Below are 18,396 nucleotides of genomic sequence, written 5' to 3'. Positions count from 1 at the left end.
GAGTCACAGCCGCGGCAGCGTGAATTATGGGTGGGTGACAAACAGGATCTCTTAAGCCGCAAACCGCCGGCTTGGACCGAGGGACGTAAGATCTACGGGACAAGGGATTAAAAAAAATGATGTAATGGAGGTCACAGATAATGAGATCTAAGAAAAGCAAAGAGGGGGGGGTGACATTGCAAGTGAGATACAAGCTATCCTAAAAGGTGTAGTCGGGGGATAAGTCTCGAGCCAATGTGTTGGGCAGGGGTGGTCATCGGCGGAGCAGTGGTCTGTTTGCAGTAGGCATAACTAAGCATGCAGGGCGTGTATACACATTGCGGGTATACATAGAGCAGGTGTGTATACTCATTACTCATAGATACATAGTCGCCTCCGCCCTTTCGGATAGATCGGGAGCTGATACAGAGGGGGCAAAGAGCAGGACGGCGACATATATGATCCTTGTCTGCTGTGTTTAGGATGAATTGGTGTTCCGAATGTGTGTGGATAGAGAAGCATGGACGAGTGTGTCAGCCTCTTCCCCACCTCCACAGCCTGTCTGACAAGTCTGCTCGGCGTGAGACACAGCATAACTCCTGCTAAATGGAGCAGAACTGTACTGGACGCTGCGGAGTTTACTATGGGGGCCGCACTACTGGACAGTGGGTTTTAATTATGCCATAAGTAGACCTTTGCTCAAACTTCACCCCTCATGCGATGACAAGCTGATGTAGATCACTAAAGTATGATGTCATACCCAGCACTTATTAAAGAGGGGACTGGTCTTAACAAAGACTTCATGGCCTAATGATTTTTTTGGCAACCGAGTAAAGTATTCTGCACACATTATCGGGGCTTTGAAGACTGTAGAACCCTGTGATGCCCTCATACCCAGGAAACATTCTGAGCTCCTAGGAAAAAGGGGGGCAGAAAGGTCCTAAAGAGGGACTGGTGCTTCTGTAACAAGGACACCTTGGAGGTATGACACCAGAAGGCTGGGTTCCTACACCCAATATATGATGCTCACGGTGTGATTGATCACAGCTTTGTGCTATAAAACAACAAAGATTTTTTGTTTGTTTATAATTGCAGGTTAGGTGTAAAAATCCTACAATCGTGTCAGGACTGGGTCCTCATACAACTGGTTAGGCTGCCCGGCTTGTAGTGCCCTGAAGGCGAGTTAGACATTCTTCAAGACCATCGGATTGCTTTGCATAGTGACTCCCGTTAAAGGGGCACCCCCACTATAGAAGAATGCATATTAAAGGTAAAGCTAAAGCCCTGCTGCTGCAGCTGCCCTCCATCTCTGTGATCCGATGATTCTTGCCACTGATTGGCCGCTTGACACAGCCAACCAGTGGAAGGAAAGCGCTCCCATCTAAATTAATGGGCTCGCTTGCTGAACAGACCACCGCACGCATCATTCGCCGGGCCGAATAGGATGCCTGGACTGCCCCTAAACAATTAATGAGGATTATGGGAATTGTTGTGCTTTAACAGCAGGTCTGGGAAACGCAGCTCCAAGGACACCATTAAGATCATTTGAATGCCAGTGGACCATATACTTAGCTTCGTTATCCTATAATTACCTCTGTGAGAACGTGAACTGCGTATTAGGCGAAAACATGAAAACGAGGGCTCCGAGACTCTAAATTTTAACCCATTCATCGTCGTCATGGATTCTGTGCACAAACTCAGCGGTGTTGGAAACCAAATACTCCTAATGACGGTCTTCATGGAAATCCCAAGGCGCAGAGTTTCTCATGGGGACCCAGAGATGTGGAGAAACTTTACCTGGAGTCTCCGGGCAAAACCTGGAGAGTTCCCAGGTATGACCATTAATATCCGACGTTAGAAGGGGCAATAAAATACAGCCCAGCTCCGTCGGAGGTATCAGGCCTGGGCTAGCCATCGGGCTTTTAGAATGTGACCTCAAGCTGTAAAAGTGTAGCATACAGCTTCACGGGTGTGCGATACGAAGAGGTTCAACTGATTCAGAAACACTGGAACTGGTATTGAAGAATTTTTATTCTTATTATGTATTGTTTTATATAGCACCACCATATTCCACAGCGCTGTACAATAGGATACCACGCATGCGTCCAAAAAAGGAACACTTTTTGTTTGAGGAGTGTGCTCATAGACGGGCCTTACTGGGGACTTTTATTTGGCTTTGTCACCTGTTGATCATTATTCATGTAATTAAAACATTTAGAATTAAATAACTTAACCTATAAAGCCATTTCCTGCTGTTTCTATACACATTATTGGGGCTTTTATGGCTTCTAGAACCCTGTGATACCCTCACACCCCGCAAACATTCTAAGCTCCGAGGGGCGGAGGGCTTTGGGACCCAAAAGGGTACTGGTCACACTAAACAGGGCATAGCTTTCTAAATGAGCCTACCATTTGAATCTCCAAATATTAACCCTTTAGAAGATTCTGAGTGGGGGCCCCAGGAACCCTTAAGACCCTGGGCCCCGTCCAGCGAGAATAGAATGCATATTCATGGAAACAAATTACAATGGATTTTAGTATCAAATAACTCAAACCCAGATCCTTTCTGTTATTTCGCTCGCAGTATGCGTGGTAAATCCGGTTGCCCTCCCTGCCCCTGCATTGGATCATCCCGGTGCGGCGGGGGCGGTTTGTTTCTGTATGATGTCATGCAGCTTATGCCGAGACTCATACCTCTTGTTCTGGAATTGCCTTTGTTAGCGTGCTTTTGTTGCTACATATCTTAGGTTTTGTTTGAAAGGTGAGTCACTCACCCCTCCCAGTCCCAAGCCACCCTACGTTCTACTACCTGCAGTATCAGGCGTACAATGCAGAGAGACGGCCCCGGTCAATGGGAATCATCATCACCTTCATCATCATCATCACCGTTCAGATACAGGATGAGTAAACCCACGAACCATTGGGGCATTTACAGTATATGCTCTCACACCTGGTTAAGAGGAAGCTATATAGCGGGCGAAGGCGTGCTGTGGCATCGATTGAGGTCGGCGTGTTTGCAGAAACTCATAGCTCCTACATAGCCACCTTGCAACATGTTGATGCCAATGCCAATGCCACCCTCAAATAAGAAGGCCTGCTTCATTCCCTGGAATGATGGGGGTATGCGTTTGAATGCTTTAATACAGTAATACCCCCCAGCGCTGTATACAGTAATAACCCCCAGCGCTGTATACAGTAATATAACCCCCAGTACTGTATACAGAAATAACCCCCCACCGTTGCATACAGTAATAACCCCCAGCTCTGTATACATTAATAAACTGTGTTTATTTTTCCTACAATATCCATAAAACACAGCATGCGCGGAGCATGGAGATGGTTGGAGCTGTTCTTTTTTGGTGGAGAAAGTGGGCAATGACTTTAAATACCAGCTCTCCCTGAAGAATTCAGTGATCGCCATCTTTGAATGGGGTACAAAGAGGGCAGGAAAGGGTCGCATATCCATTCAGAGAGTTTTGTGATGTTTTGGGGGGACTATCCCTGCTCATACACCACACTGAGCTGATCCTTTATGGCAATGCTAAAGAAGTCCGTTACGCCAGTCAGAATGTCCAGATGAGTGATTAAGACTGAGCTACTCTTTTGTTTCTCACATGCAGTATTAGAAGGCGTCGGGGTGGTTGTCTACTGGACTGCATTTCCTTGGCGTATACATAAAGCTATTAATTCGAGAATAAGCGCCCTTTAAAAATACAAATTGGCTTTTACCTTGTACCATAAAAAAATTGTTACTCCATATTTAGTCTATAGGTCGTGCCACGTTGCCCATTGTACAGCGCTGCGGAATATGATTGCGTTACACCGTTACACAATAAATATAATAATCTTTTTTTCACATTTACAAATATGTCTGTATTTAGATATGCCCAGTAATCAGAATAACCTAAAGCCACTTAAAAAAGGCCATGGTAACGTTATCTACAACACTAAAGCAGTTTCATCACTGTGTGTACACTACGCCCCATAAAATCGCCCATGCGCACGCGTTCATTCGGGTACACTTCCTGTTTCCATGGCAGCCAGTCACGTGCCGAGGACTGGCTAGTGAGTGTCATGGCAGCGCCCTGGTTGGCTTCCCGGCGTCACTTCCGGTCTGATAAACCCTGGCAGCATGGAGTTACTAATGAGAGCGACAGTGAGTGTCCGGGGTCAGCAGCGGGCACGCAGGGGTCGTTACACCGGAACGCGTGGGCGCGTGTCTATACAATAATAATATATAGTCCGGCGGGGGGGACGGACATATATGTAATAGCCATGTAGCGTGTACTGGAACATACATGTACACTGCTGGGGAACTGTGGACGTAGGCGCTCAATGGTTGACATATATGAATATGTCAGTGCTGATAAGACAAGCAATGACTCAGGAGTAGTGGGTACATGGCTCCCTGCTGGCGGCTAACTTTTTCTCCCTAAAAAGCACACTAAGCTCTCTTTATATTTAAAGGACTGCGGGAGACTTTCCTTTTTTGTCACAGTGACTGATAAATTGTATTTCACGGCTGCCGTGACGATGTTTGATAATAATATATTAAAGGACATATACTGTAACCAGTACAGACTGGGAATATACAGGATCGGACCCTTTCTCACTGGGTTAAACTGGATTATCAGTAAATGTTACTGGTAGCCGGGTAACGCAGGGGTGGTTAACCTGTGGCGCTCTCTGCCGGATGGTGGATTTATGATGTGTGTTCCGCAGAGGCCGGCATGGCAGGCTGCGCATGTCCTGCCCCGTGTCCGAAATCTGCACCGAGGTCCGGCGAGACTCTCCCCTCTCATCCCTATCGTGGTGGAGCAGACGGTGAGTACGCGCTGCTAAAATATACCTTGTTACCCTACTATATCGTCCAGGGGTTTATTCAATTGAGTTGGTATTGGCAGGAGAGCTGCAGTTTCACCTCCCAGACCTCGCTATACATTATAAAGGGCCGCCCCTATTGAGGTTTTGCTCCAAGAATGCTTTAGGTGGCCCTGTATAAAGCATGTCTGATCAGTAAGATGACTCGCTGATTTAAACTATGCCTTATGCAGGGCCAGCCCTCCTTGCAGCATATAACGCATAGTCAATTCAGTTGGTTGGATCAAGAACTCCTGCCGACGTCGTAGAAACAGAAATCGGTGGTAGGACCGGAATAAACACTCGGAGGAAGAAGAACAATCACAGACAACCTGGTCGTGGTTTAGTTAGCAATGCCCTTCCAGGATCTAAACGCTGACCTAAATGAAGCCATACAGTTTATATATTCCCAATAAGAATATTATGAGGTCACATCCATCTCCCCCTCAGTTCTCATCAATGTTTTCCACGTGATGCCTGACTTTACCCCAAGGCCATGGCTGGCACGACCTCGGCTGCCCAACCCAATCTGGAGCCGGATAAGGACCGGGAATCCTAACTACCCCTTTAAAAACCTCCTGATGCCACCCACTAGCGGCTCATAGCCATAGGCAGCTGCCCCACGTGCCCTTAGGGTAGGGTAGGTCCCTGTACTAATGCTCTTTGTGGCATCCCATGCAGCTGTGCCTCCTTCTAGATTGTAAGCTCCTTGGCGCAGGGCCCTCCCCTTCTTTTGCTTCTGTAAGCCCATGTTGTTTTGTGATGCGCTACTCGATAGGTCCTTTTTACCCGTTGTACAGCGCTGCGGTATATGATGGTGCCATGCGGGTCAATATATAATAATACGATGAACGATGTATACTGATGTACTAAATTCAAGCCCCCTTTTTCTAGATCTACTCTCTATCCCAATTCTATCCCCCACCCCCCGTTATGTTATAAATGGTGCCGTCCGCAATCGTTTACCCCGATTACTTTTTCTCAGGGCCGCGGGGAGCGGGCGTATGACATCTACTCCAGATTGCTGCGAGAACGCATTATCTGCGTTATGGGTCCGGTAAGTTTCACCGCCTCGGCCCGGCTGCATCTTCTGCCTCTTCTCCCTGTACTCCAGGAGGCCTCCTGGCTGCGTCTCTTTGCCCCCCCCATGTTTATGTATTTAATCCCTATTTTTGGAAGTTCTGTTATTTTTACTTTACGGAGAGTGTGGTAGATAAGTGGGACAGCCTCCCAGCAGAAGTGGTAGAGGGTAATACAGTGAGGGAATTTAAACATACACGGGACAGACATACGGCTCCTGAATCTAAGACGAGTTAAAATGTATTATACCCAAAATGTTTGATGAGGATTTACTTTAATTCATTCTTCGCTTTGCTTTTAAAATTAACCAATTTGTTTTTTGTTTTTTTTGTCCGTTTTTTAGATTGATGACTCTCTCTCGAGTGTAGTGATCGCTCAGCTCCTGTTCCTGCAATCCGAAAGCAACAAAAAGCCCATCCATATGTATATCAACAGCCCAGGTACGTAATATGTATAAACCAAACACGTATGCAAGTATGTGCGTCTACATACATATATAGATACATCCGGGCAGGGAAGGCGTTACGAGGATGACGAAGAATAGAATTCTAACGTGGCATAGCAAGGGTTAAAATACATAGCATTCAAACAAATGCCTTTTAACCCTTTAGAGTGCTGACAACCTATTTCACGGTCGTGTGTAGTTTCAGCGTAAGATACCGAGGGTGTAGTGTAGCTGCCGGTTTCTACGGTAACCGACAGCAACAAGAAAAGAAAAAAAAAAAGTCCTTGCATGCTGGCTGCTGATCTACTCTGATTTTATTAATATATTATATTTAACGCAATATAAAAAAATGGGAGATGAGCTCTTATTTGCATTGTCGCCTACATGGGCTGCGTGTGCGATCTCTAGGCAGGGGGCCATCAGGGGCCCACGACAGCCGTCCTTCGGGGCCCCATCGATAACCACCAGACTTTTCCGTCGCTCTTATAAACCAAAAAATGAAGGGGAAATAAATGAAAACGTGGATTGTCACTGAATGAATAAGTCTATGAATAATAATCATTCATGAACGTACTGCGCAGGAAGACAGAAGGACGATCCATTCCTAAGCTTCCGCCCCGCGCTGTTGGTACGTAGTCCTGGGTCACCGCTCGTTATTTACAAGCGGCTGACATCATCGCTCCGCTGCGTCTTTTAGTCAAACCTTTCGGTTTTGCATATTTTGAAAATTAAAACAGTCTTAGAACTTTAACCCACGCCTGCCTGTTAACCGCAGGATTCCCTAGGCAATCGCCTTCCGCAAATCACAGCTCGGCCTGTCGCACACATGGTTATTCCTCCCCGTAATGTTATCGGCCCCTTGTTAGGTTGGTGATGGGTTCGGGTAGCTTTTGTAAGCGTAGAGAAGGGAGAGACCTTCAGGACTGGAGAAGATTAGATAAGGCTGCTCGTCTTCCACGACTGGAACTAAATGTTTCCCAAACAATTGCACTTATTGACGTTAAAAAAACCCGTTTTAAGCTGATTTTCATAAATGAATTACATGTTATTTACGCCTCTAGGAAACGGCATGGAGGCCCTTTCAATGTATTTTGTGTGTTCTTTTTGTAGCCAGAGATGGCCGTTTAAATGTCTGTCTGTCTGTCCGTACAGGGGGCTCCGTCACCTCCGGCCTGGCGATCTACGACACCATGCAGTACATCCTGAACCCCATCTGCACGTGGTGTGTGGGCCAGGCGGCCAGCATGGGATCGCTGCTCCTCGCTGCCGGGACAGGCGGCATGCGACACTCCCTGCCCAACTCCCGAATCATGATCCACCAGCCGTCTGGGGGTGTGAGGGTAAGGACAGCGAGGCCGCCGTTCTCCTGGACCAACGTGTCCCGTTAACAATTTAATATAATGTTTTTTTAATGGAGATTGCAAACTGGCAAAGCATGATGGGGGTTGTAGTCCAGCAGATTTTGCGCTAACATTATGCCACTCCCTTACCTGGAACAGGTGTGTATGCGCGTGCATCGGGTCTAATATGACTCCTCGTCTTCACTTATTTTTGAAGTTTTTACCCTTTTTTTATGAAGTTGTAAGCACATACCCGGTGACCGGCGTGTTTTTACCCCAGGAGTGCGTAAAGATGCCCCAAACGCGCGCGTTGTAACCTGAGACGGTGTCCAGGCGCCTTGGCTTTGCATTGAGTGTCATTTATTTATTTATTATGTATTTTATTACCGCAGGGTCAGGCCACCGATATCGCAATCCAAGCCGAGGAAATCTTGAAGCTAAAGAAACAGATTAATGAGATATATGCCAAGCATACCCGGCAGCCGCTGTCTGTGATTGGTAAGAACCGGGCGACTAGACGGGGGCCGAATGGGGCCCAGAACGTCCTCTCCTAATTACGCGGCGTGAAGGCGTTCTACCCGCCCGTCTCCGTCACACTGTCTAATGCATCCAGGCAACATCTCCAAGATCCTTCGGAATAAACGGCTATCCACGGTTGCTTAGGGACACCTAGAACTAATGGGACACCTAGAACAAAAAATATCAGACCTTGTTCAGCATTAAGCCGTTTAGTTTTTCCTCTGCCAGGCATATTCCAGATTCCATCTTATTATTCTGGGAGAATTCCCTGGATACCAGTGTACGGACTGCTCGATATTTTAAAGAATAAGCCCAAGTCTTACTTAGCCCTGTAGAATATAAGCTCCTGAGATCCGGGTCCTCTTCTCATTCTGTTTTAACGTCGGTTATAGTTATTCATTGAATGTACCCGGCCGATTCAATAGAGGTAACGCCAAGTAATTGACGTTATTTTGTATCCTCGCATTCTGTGATTCGGAATCAGCTGGACCGTTTAGATCTTGCGGAAGTTCCATTGTGTGTTTTATATTCACGGCTCACAAGACTCTTTCTCCCACAGAGTCCGTAATGGAAAGGGATCGGTACATGAGCCCCACGGAAGCCCAGGAGTTTGGCATCCTGGATAAGGTCCTCGTGCACCCTCCTCAGGATGGTGAAGACGAACCAGAGCTGGTCAGGAAGCAGGACACGCAGCCTCCACCAAAAGAACCCTAACGGCAGCAGAGGGTGCTGCCACCGGCACACGCGGCTGCCTTTTTGGGGATGGTGGACACCTTACCCTTCCCAAATTCATTAATGCCTACACCCCCTTTTAGCTCCTTCTCACCGGCCAGGACCCAATCCCTTAGCTCTAAAAACAAAAAATATCGAACAATATCAGGTTATATTCTATTTATTTTTTCTTTGAAGTAAATGTGGCCGGTGTTTGGAATTTTCTGTTAAGGTGCTGACCCCTGGTGGTGGGGAAAGTGTACTGCAGAATTGTCCGTAGCCGCTATAGTTGTTTTCAGTGATTCGGGTCACAGGGTGCGGCGTATTGTATTTAAGGCTCATCAGACCCTTTTTTTTCTCATTGGGCAACCAGCTTTTGTAGGTGGAGTAAAGAAGTGTGAAAATAAAGTTATTTTCGCAAACATTCTGCATTTTTTTTTCTCTTTCAACTGAGGATGGTAACACATCCCTCCTAACTTTTATTTTAACGTAAAGGTCTATTTTTTTGTTTTTTGCAGCCTTCTTTTCATGTTACTTGGGAACCTGGAGGTTACACTAGTATCGCATGTAGTAACATATAAGATCCAACAATCCGATCCTTATTTCTTGTGTGTTCTAGGCACCTATTTTCGACACTTGTGGCAGCAGACAGGTAGCCTATTTACCCCTTTGTGTGCTAGTCTGTTCTGGTCAGGGTTAGTTTCCTTTAAAAACAAAAATGCAGCCTGAGGTCACGTGCCGATGGAAGACACGCAGGGTCAGACTGGGATTTAAATCCGCCCTGGCACTTTAAAGCCTCCATGACCTGGATGGAGATGGAGCACCTGGCACTGGGCACTTACTTCATTGGCCAGTCTGAGCCTGAAGACCTGAGAGATGTTCTGCAAACTTGACCCTAAAAAAAAGAAATGGCATAGAAAAGCATATCCCCTGTGCAGGCTTAAATTCAGTGCCTCTCCAGATATAGATTAGGATAGAGCTGGATCTTTTTGCAAGCTTGAGACCATGTATGCAAGTCAATTTCAATCCATGGAGGCAAAGGGTGGCACTCTATAGAACGATACACACTTGCTTCTATGTGCTATAAAGGGTTTTTTTCTCCCGTCTCTCTGTATTTGCACCTACACATGAATTATATTGGAATATGACTGTTGAATCCAGAGTTTTGCGAATGAATGTAGAAAGAAACGTGGAAAGAAATCATGCCATAGATGGACGGTCGAAAAGTTGAAAAGATTGTACACATTGAGATGGAAGGTGTAAGCAAGTTCCAGGGGTATAAGGCAGCACGAGTGAAAGGAGGAGGCAAAAAGACAGGAGGAAAGCCTTAACCCAAAGAACGAGAAGGTGGAAAATCGCACTGTATAACCCAAGTTCTTATAAGGATTTTAAATGTGGCTTATGAGACAATAGGGAGACAGTCTAGGGCTCCCCATTTACAAAAGAAAAGCGTTGTGTAAGGAAGATAAGCCTGCTTGAATAGATTGCGGAGGACAGAATTGAGATAGAGGAATGCCGACCAGAAGGATATTGCAAGCGTTCAAGGTGGGAGATAAGAGAATGAACCAGGGTTCTTGGGTGAGGAATGGGCGGATGCCAGAGAATTTTTTTTTTTTTTTTTTTTTTTTAAATGTGCAAGGAGCAGGATCTGACGATGGACTGAAAGCGAAGAAGGGAGAGGGCAGAGTCAAAAATGACCCAAGGCATAGTAGGGGAGATAGTCATGTAAATCAAAGTAGAGAATTCAGGTGCTGGGGTGGAGATGGAGTGGAGATAATGAATGAGAGATTAAGTAGAAATAGCAGACAAGCAGTATGATTTGACAGACCTGGCAGGTTGATTGAGAGCAGTAGCATGCACAGGCCGGAGAGCCTCCCCTAAAAATATAGCCTAAGTAGTCACTTAAATAAACGTGTGTATATACATTTTTATTTGCATTTTGAGCTCACTTTCAGTATTATGCATATTCAGTAATATGCCTGGGGGGGGGGGAGTACTAAACCCCACTGTGTGCCTGATCTCAACTAAAGAGAGTTACAGCTTCTGAAGAGGACATGACATAGGATGACCACATGTTCCAGGTCACCCAGGACAGGGTCCCGGAGACCTGGTCAACGGAAAGAGCTTCCACGTAAGGGGAAAGCAGCGTATCCCCATTCCTCCAAGTGTGGGATAGGTTGTCCATTTGGTGCGAAGAGGCTCTGCTCCTTATGCAGAAGCACTCTGCAAGGCTGGTCAACCGAACCCATACCAGGGAGAAGCAGATGAAGAAATAAGACAGATGAGGTGGAGCTGCAGGAAAAGGGTCAGCAGAGAAGCTAGTGAGACATTAAGAAAGACCATGTGAATGGGGAGAGAAAAAAAACCCAAAAACCTAAAATGATGGGAGTAATGCTGTACCACCATCAATGTCAGCCTCAGTATATAGTGATGGGAGTTATGCTGCACTACCATCAGTGGCAGGCTCCCTCTATCAATGTTAGGAAATGTGGATAGGGACCTGCCTCCTGCATGGCCAAGAAAGATAAAGCTTACTTTTAGTTAAACAAAATATTAGTCTGAAATGTTTGTTAAATTAAGACCCTTTATTTAAGATACAAACAAAATTAGCGTACTAGTACCATGGCATATAAGTGCAGAATTATTTGTGCATAGTGCATTCTTTAAACATATATATATATATATATATAGAACTTCATTAATGTGTTGCAAGGAAAGTTAATTGTGCTCAAATAGTGGACGTTGCTTACAAAAGATACCAGACGCCCATAGATAGAGGGGTTACGATTAAAATTAAAAATTAATACATGGCTATAGGTATGAACCCAAGTGGTTGATACCCTGTCCAAAAGGATAGAGATTGAGCATCTCTGGCATTAGGTAACCCAGTACGGTTACTGAGAACAGTCAAGGAACCGGCTCAAGAGGTCCTCGCAGAGGTGAGGGGGATTATATGCTGTAGATTTATAGCCACAGTCAGGGTTAGAAAGGCAGGAGCGGCGGAAGTTGTGAGGAGAGGGTCTGTGGTCAGAGGACGACGAGGAGTCTCTGCGGTGACAGGATGTTCTTCTGGACACAGAGTGACTTCTGCAGCTGTCCCTCGGATGTAGGGTTTCTCTGGACCGGCTCCTTGAGCTGCACGCAGGAAGTCTATCTTCTCTGGACAGGCTCCTGCAGTTGTGTCTAGGGAAGCAGGGCTCCCGCGACTGACTTCTTAAGCTGCTTTGATGGTGACGAGTCTCATTATCGAATACATGGCAGCGATCGCCGGTAGGGAAGTCATCTGCTGACCCATTCCTGTCTTCGTGACGAAGATCTTCATTTGACCTACTTCTGTAGCCGTCTCTTGAACGAGAGGTCTCCCTCAGATGAGCTCTATGACCGTTTTCAGCTACACAAGACCTCTCATTGCATGGCCAAACATACAGACAGGGGACGCCACCGCAATGTAAAGAATCTCTCCTAAGTTGGTGTTCCTCAGGGTGTACGTCGGATCGTCTGTGGAGAGGTGATACTTTACATAGAGAATCATCATCAATGCAGTTAGATGCATCTCTGGGGCAGGACCGTCTCTCTAAGCCAGGGGTGTCACAGTCTTCACCGACGGGCCTGCCACCGTCTCCAGAACATAGAGAGTCTGTCTCATAACTGCCTCTTGTTCGCTCGTGAGGATACTCACAGACAGGCTCAGAGTTCTTGACGTTCTCGTGGCAAAATACAGACGGTGTTCCCTCGTAGGCTCTCCCTCGGTTGTGCGTGTGATACAACACAGACTTCCTAAGAGCACTGTCACATTTTCTGTGGCCTGGTAACACACTGAGACACAAATTGGTACAAACATTACGGTCAACATATGGTACTTAAAGGACAAAACCTACAGGACAAGAAAAAACCCCACCAAAACCTATGTTTATTCTCTATTCTTGGAAATACAGCATCCCTGGTCTACTTTGTACAAAGCCAAGTAGAAATGGAGCATAATGGTACCAGAAAAATTAAATAGCATTTTCATCTACTTGGTTTTACCTGCCAGCGGGGTTCATACCCAGCAATCTGTAGAGTTCTGCGGTGCTGGGAGTCTGCGCATCCGGATGACCACGAGGTACAGATCCTGGAGTTGGTCTGGGGCGGAGATATGGGGTCATGCTAAGTCTTCGGGGTCTTGAACGCTGTGGCTCTGGAGCTAAAGCAAAAATATAAAAAACTAGTAAAAAAGAAAAAAAGAAAACAAAACAAGCCAAGTTACAATTCCATTATATGGAGTAATGGTAGGAGATTCCACTCACACACACTCCTCGGGGACAGGCTGTCACTCCTGGTCTCCTCCGAATCAGAATAAACCTTGTTCCTGCTTTTAAGTCTTTCCGACATCAGTGTAGACCTGCGGAGCATGAAGAACATTCTATGAATACCGTTTAGGACGGGAACTAAGATCACGCCATTTAAAAAGATATTTGTGTTAATTAACCATGTGCAAAACCTTGGTATTGGTCCCAAAAACAAATACATTGTTTATATAAACAATATACATATATCCTGGCTTCCGGAAAGGGTTTCTCAACATGTGGACCCTGGCAAGGTGAAAATACAATGACGTCTCACCCAAACCTCCTGGATGGCCTCAGGTGAGTCCACATCACAGTGAGAAGTAAGAAGTCTACGGCTGTGTCAAAGCTCTTTGGAACAGCTGTTCGGAAGGCGGGAAATTAAGATGCCAACGCTCGGAGAATCTTGTCTCCTGACTAGAGCCTTAAACATCACATAACAGAATTTTGCACCCCCAGAGGTGGTCAGCCATTGTTCCGGTAGAAGGACGCCATTACCTGCTGGGAGGTGCCAGTCTCAGGACTCTATACAGTTCGGCAGTGCTGGGTGTGAAAGGGTCTTGAACAGAACCTCTTTTGTGCAGCGAGTTGCCCGTACAGGACCACTTAGGGGTGAAGCATCGTTTGGAGTTCTGGGCTGACCCACTGGGAGTACGGTTAGCTGGTGTAAGCCAGATAAAAAATAAAAAAGGTAGTAAGGTGAAACGCTTAATTTTAATACATAGATTTAATAAAATAAAGGTAATAACGCGCTATGGAGAAGAAACTCACTGAGTCCAGACCAGGGTGGTGTCTTTTTCCAAGGCGGTGTTTCCAACCCAGGAGTCATGTTCAGGAACTGTTGCTTTAAGAAGAGGGCCTGGTCAGCCTTAAACTGCATACGCTGTAGAACCGAAAGGTAAAATATCATTTTTGGTGTATAGTGATTGTTGTACGCGTTTAAAATAATTTGAGTTCAGGTGTTGCTTCTTTTTTCAGTACATCTAAAGCAAAGACCAAAGAGGTTCTAAGCCAAGGGATGGAGGTCTGCTTGCCTCACCATGCAGCCTGCCCTTTGATTATTGGATCATTCTTAGCATCTCTATAGAGTTTATATTAAATACACTTAGCACAAATGAAGCCATTTGCTTTGAGACAGGGATACACAGAATTCCAGGGCCGTCTTCGGTTCTAGAGGACTAGATTTGTCCACTGCTCTAGACGGATGTGTCAATCATCTAAAAGATGACTTTTGGACCAAATTATTATTATCACCATCATCTTTATTATATATACGCAATACAGCCCAAAATTGCATTCATCTACAATAAGGATTTTGTCAATGAGAGGTGGTCGTAATGCTAAATAGAAGTCACCTCTCGTCCCAGGCGGATAGCTGCCTCGGTGAACTTCTCTCGCTCATCCTGAAACGCCAGCTTCTGCTCCTCGAAAGCTGCTCTATCTTGCTGCAGCCTAAGTTGTTCCTCCAGAAAATAGGCATCCCACAGCGGGGAGGGTTGACCTTCACCAGGTTTTGGCAACATTTGTTCCTGCCGGTAACCAAACAAATTAAAAAAATTAATAAAATAAAAAAAGTTGTGCAATTCAATATAATGCAACATGACCCATCTTTGGAGCCCTGTAGGACACGTAGCGCCCTGTAGGACACGTAGCGCCCTGTAGGACACGTAGCGCCCTGTAGGACACGTAGCGCCCTGTAGGACACCCTCATACCCAGCAAACATTCTCAGCTCCTAGAAAAGAGGGGCATTTGGGTTGCTAGGAGGGACTGCCCTAAACAGGGAAACAAGGACACTTGTCAGATGGCCTTACCTGGCCTGCAGGCTCCCTACAATTTAATTAGCGTACATCTTCAAAGCCCACCATAGACGGCGGACCCCGTTCCTAATCTTACCTGTAACAGCTGCTGCTGCTGACTGATCAGCTCCCGGCTCTTCTCCAGTTCTTCTCGGAGATCCTCCATCTCCTGCCTCATCCTGGTCAGTTCTTTCTCGTGATCGGTTACACTGATCACATCCGCCTGGGCAGCTGAGCGGGACGAGGACAAAAAACGACAATCAGTATTCCGCTCAAACAGATATCAGTGCACCCAGACATAAGACGCCGGACTTCACTGCAGGATCCAGCAATATTTATTTAGATACTTAGCCGTAATACCAGTGTTGATTTTGCTGTAGGCAACAATATTACAGCTTCCAACAGACCTAAATTCGCTAGGGCAGTCCTGACAAGACCCAAGTCCCAGCAAGTGTTCCACAGATTGGAACTGCCAGCAGGTTGCACCTGAATCGGGAAAGAACCTCGGCATTTCATGAATTTATCAGGCATGTTCATGTGTTCTGGAGCGGGATGGTTGGCCTCGTGTAATTAATGGATTAACCAAATACACAATGTACACGTTGGGATTTATTCACCAACAACGACGACATCTCACAGGTTTACCTGTATAGGATTCTCTCAACTCTTCTTGCATGAGAAGCTCCCCAGAGACGGAAACATTCCATCCCTTCCACGCACGGTATTGTAAAACCCCTTTGGCAATCAGTGGCAATCCAATGTTGCCGTTTCGTCCGTCTCACCTTGGACCTCCAGAGTGTCGATCAGCTGCTTCAGGCTGGTCCACTGCTTCTTGAGACTTCCAGCAAACCCAACATCACCGGCACGGGTCGCCCTCGCGCGTCCCAATCCAACACGCCTATTGCTGCCCATGGTATCCTTAGAAGAAAGAACGATGGGTTATATCTCTGGGGTCATTTATAACGAGCAATACAATCGGAATACAGCCAGTCTCACCTCCGCTGACCCCCTGTTACCGTCATGGCGGCTCAGGATGCTCCGCACCTCCCTCTTTATCTGTTCATGGAATTTCTTCAGATCCGCATTCTCAGCGAGAAGATCCCTCACCTGCCGCTCTTGAGCCGCTGATCGGTGCATGTTCACAGACAGCCCTACACGGCAAATAACGGGGATTTCCCTGCTATAAATCAACTTATTGCATAACCTATAAACATGTTTTTTCTTACATTATTAAAGTAGCCTCAATAAGTGCCTTATTACCCCAGTAACGTCTTATTACAGTAACCCGGCCCCCCAAGTGCCTTATTACCCCTGTAACATCTTATTACACTAACCCGGCCCCTGAGTGCCTTATTACCCCTGTAACATCTTATTACAGTAACCCAGCCCCTGAGTGCCTTATTACCCCTGTAACCTCTTATTACAGTAACCCAGCCCCTGAGTGCCTTATTACCCCTGTAACATCTTATTACAGTAACCCAGCCCCCGAGTGCCTTATTACCCCTGTAACATCTTATTACAGTAACCCAGCCCCTGAGTGCCCATTACCCCTGTAACATTTTATTACAGTAGCCCGGCCCCTGAGTGCCTTATTACCCCTGCAACATCTTATTACAGTAACCCGGCCCCTGAGTGCCTTATTACCCCTGTAACATCTTATTACACTCAAGCACATTATTGTTATCCTTTAGGTACTTTGATAGAGGCCAATCCCCTCCGTACTCATTTATGTACACACACACATACATATATATATAACACCACAGTAAGTATACAGGAACTCTGGTTATCTTTGAAATGGCATGAATAAAGCATTTTGCCCTGAATCATGCTATACGACGTAAAACATCTAATACCATCTACCTACACAGATTAAATTACATAAAACGATGGCTTCTTACCGATGCCTGTTATTTAATTACAGAACCGCAAAATCTCTTCCCGTGACTATGTGAACCCTTTAAGAGGAACCAAGCGCGAAACTAAAACCCCCAACACCGCTTCCAACACCTACAAAACCCCATCCGCCATCTGCTGCTTTATCAACTCCTTAATTAAATGACTGAGAACAGGTGAAGCTTTAACGGAGCCGAGGCAAAAAGCACCTATGGTGTACCTCCAAAGTGCCCCTGTGTGGGACGGCCAGTCCCTCTACAGGTAAAGTGACCTGATGTTTTAATGAAATCCAGGGACATTATGTTAAGGGTATATATATGTATGTATGTATATATATGTATGTATGTATGTATATATATATATGTATGTATGTATATATGTATGTTTAGTATATGTAAGCTTTAGTATGTTAGCTGTTTTTTTTCTATTTGCTATCATGCAGCAGCGTCCACTAGGGGGCGATAACAGACAAGCACCATGGATTTTATAGAATAAAAAATGTATCATTTTTATAATTGTGATAATAATGCTGAATACATTGTGGCACTTCAAGCACGTGTGCATCAACGTACAAATGGGCAAAAAAAAAAGAGAATTTGCCCATTTTTTCCTGCTGTAAAAACTCAGACTTTAATCAGACCTTGGTCTCGTCTCAGATTTAGAATCTATTTTTTGCCTATTGCATGTTTAAATTCCCTCACTGTATTAGCCTCTTCCACTTCTGCTGAGAGGCTGTTCCATTTATCTACCACCCTCGTTGCATTCCATCTAAGCCCCTGCCTCTCTATTGTTAGATTATGATCTCTTTTTGTAACATTCCTCCTCTTTTGGAATAAACGTCCCTTCTGTATTTTGTTAAATCTCTTCATGTATTTAAATGTTTCTATCCCATCCTTTCTCTCTTCTCCCCTCCAAGTCGGACATGTTGGGTTTAGGGCCAAAGATGGTACTTCTACATTTGATCAATCGTGGTAAACAGCTATTCTGAGTGTCCTTGAAATATTTTTTGTAAATGCCGGAAATTTAAGATAATCAATTTAGATTTGAAAATGTAATCCACGGAATGGAATGGCTCTGTCTTAATACCCCCGGTGGACTCTCTGGCTAATGAAAGTCTATGGAGGGAGGACTTCGTTAGCTTTGTCATAAAGCATCAGCTCAGTGTGTCACCCAAAATATCACATGACTGACAATAATGGCAGCAGATAAAGGGAGTTTATTGGAGTAAAATCACATAAAACCAGGTTTCTGTCGATGCCGACCTTTTGAGGGACTTTCTCTTTAATGGGACTTTTTTCCAGAAAAAATGATCGTCTTGTCACCCTATAGAAAGTGGCGGCTGCATGTCGATAGGTAACCATTAACCCATAACAATTTATTACCCAGCAGCAGGTAATGCAGTGCTAGAATGCGGCCCTCCCATGATGCATTGCAAGTTCACAAT

General features: G+C 45.5%; 1 protein-coding gene across 1 annotated transcript; it reads left to right on the top strand.

Moving 5' to 3' along the window:
- Nucleotides 1-4,057: 4,057 nt before the first annotated feature.
- CLPP (caseinolytic mitochondrial matrix peptidase proteolytic subunit) lies at nucleotides 4,058-9,356 on the top strand. The gene is made up of 7 exons (XM_053462253.1): nucleotides 4,058-4,135; nucleotides 4,702-4,803; nucleotides 5,825-5,896; nucleotides 6,263-6,359; nucleotides 7,517-7,704; nucleotides 8,097-8,202; nucleotides 8,783-9,356. Exons 1-7 carry the CDS (start codon nucleotides 4,112-4,114, stop codon nucleotides 8,935-8,937), a joined length of 744 nt encoding a protein of 247 aa, XP_053318228.1. The 5' UTR covers nucleotides 4,058-4,111; the 3' UTR covers nucleotides 8,938-9,356.
- Nucleotides 9,357-18,396: the final 9,040 nt, after the last annotated feature.

This window comes from Spea bombifrons, chromosome 4, assembly GCF_027358695.1.
Source record: "Spea bombifrons isolate aSpeBom1 chromosome 4, aSpeBom1.2.pri, whole genome shotgun sequence".
Lineage (NCBI taxonomy): Eukaryota > Metazoa > Chordata > Amphibia > Anura > Pelobatidae > Spea > Spea bombifrons.
The sequence above is the reverse complement of the archived record's forward strand: the minus strand, read 5'-3'. Positions and strand labels throughout refer to the sequence as shown.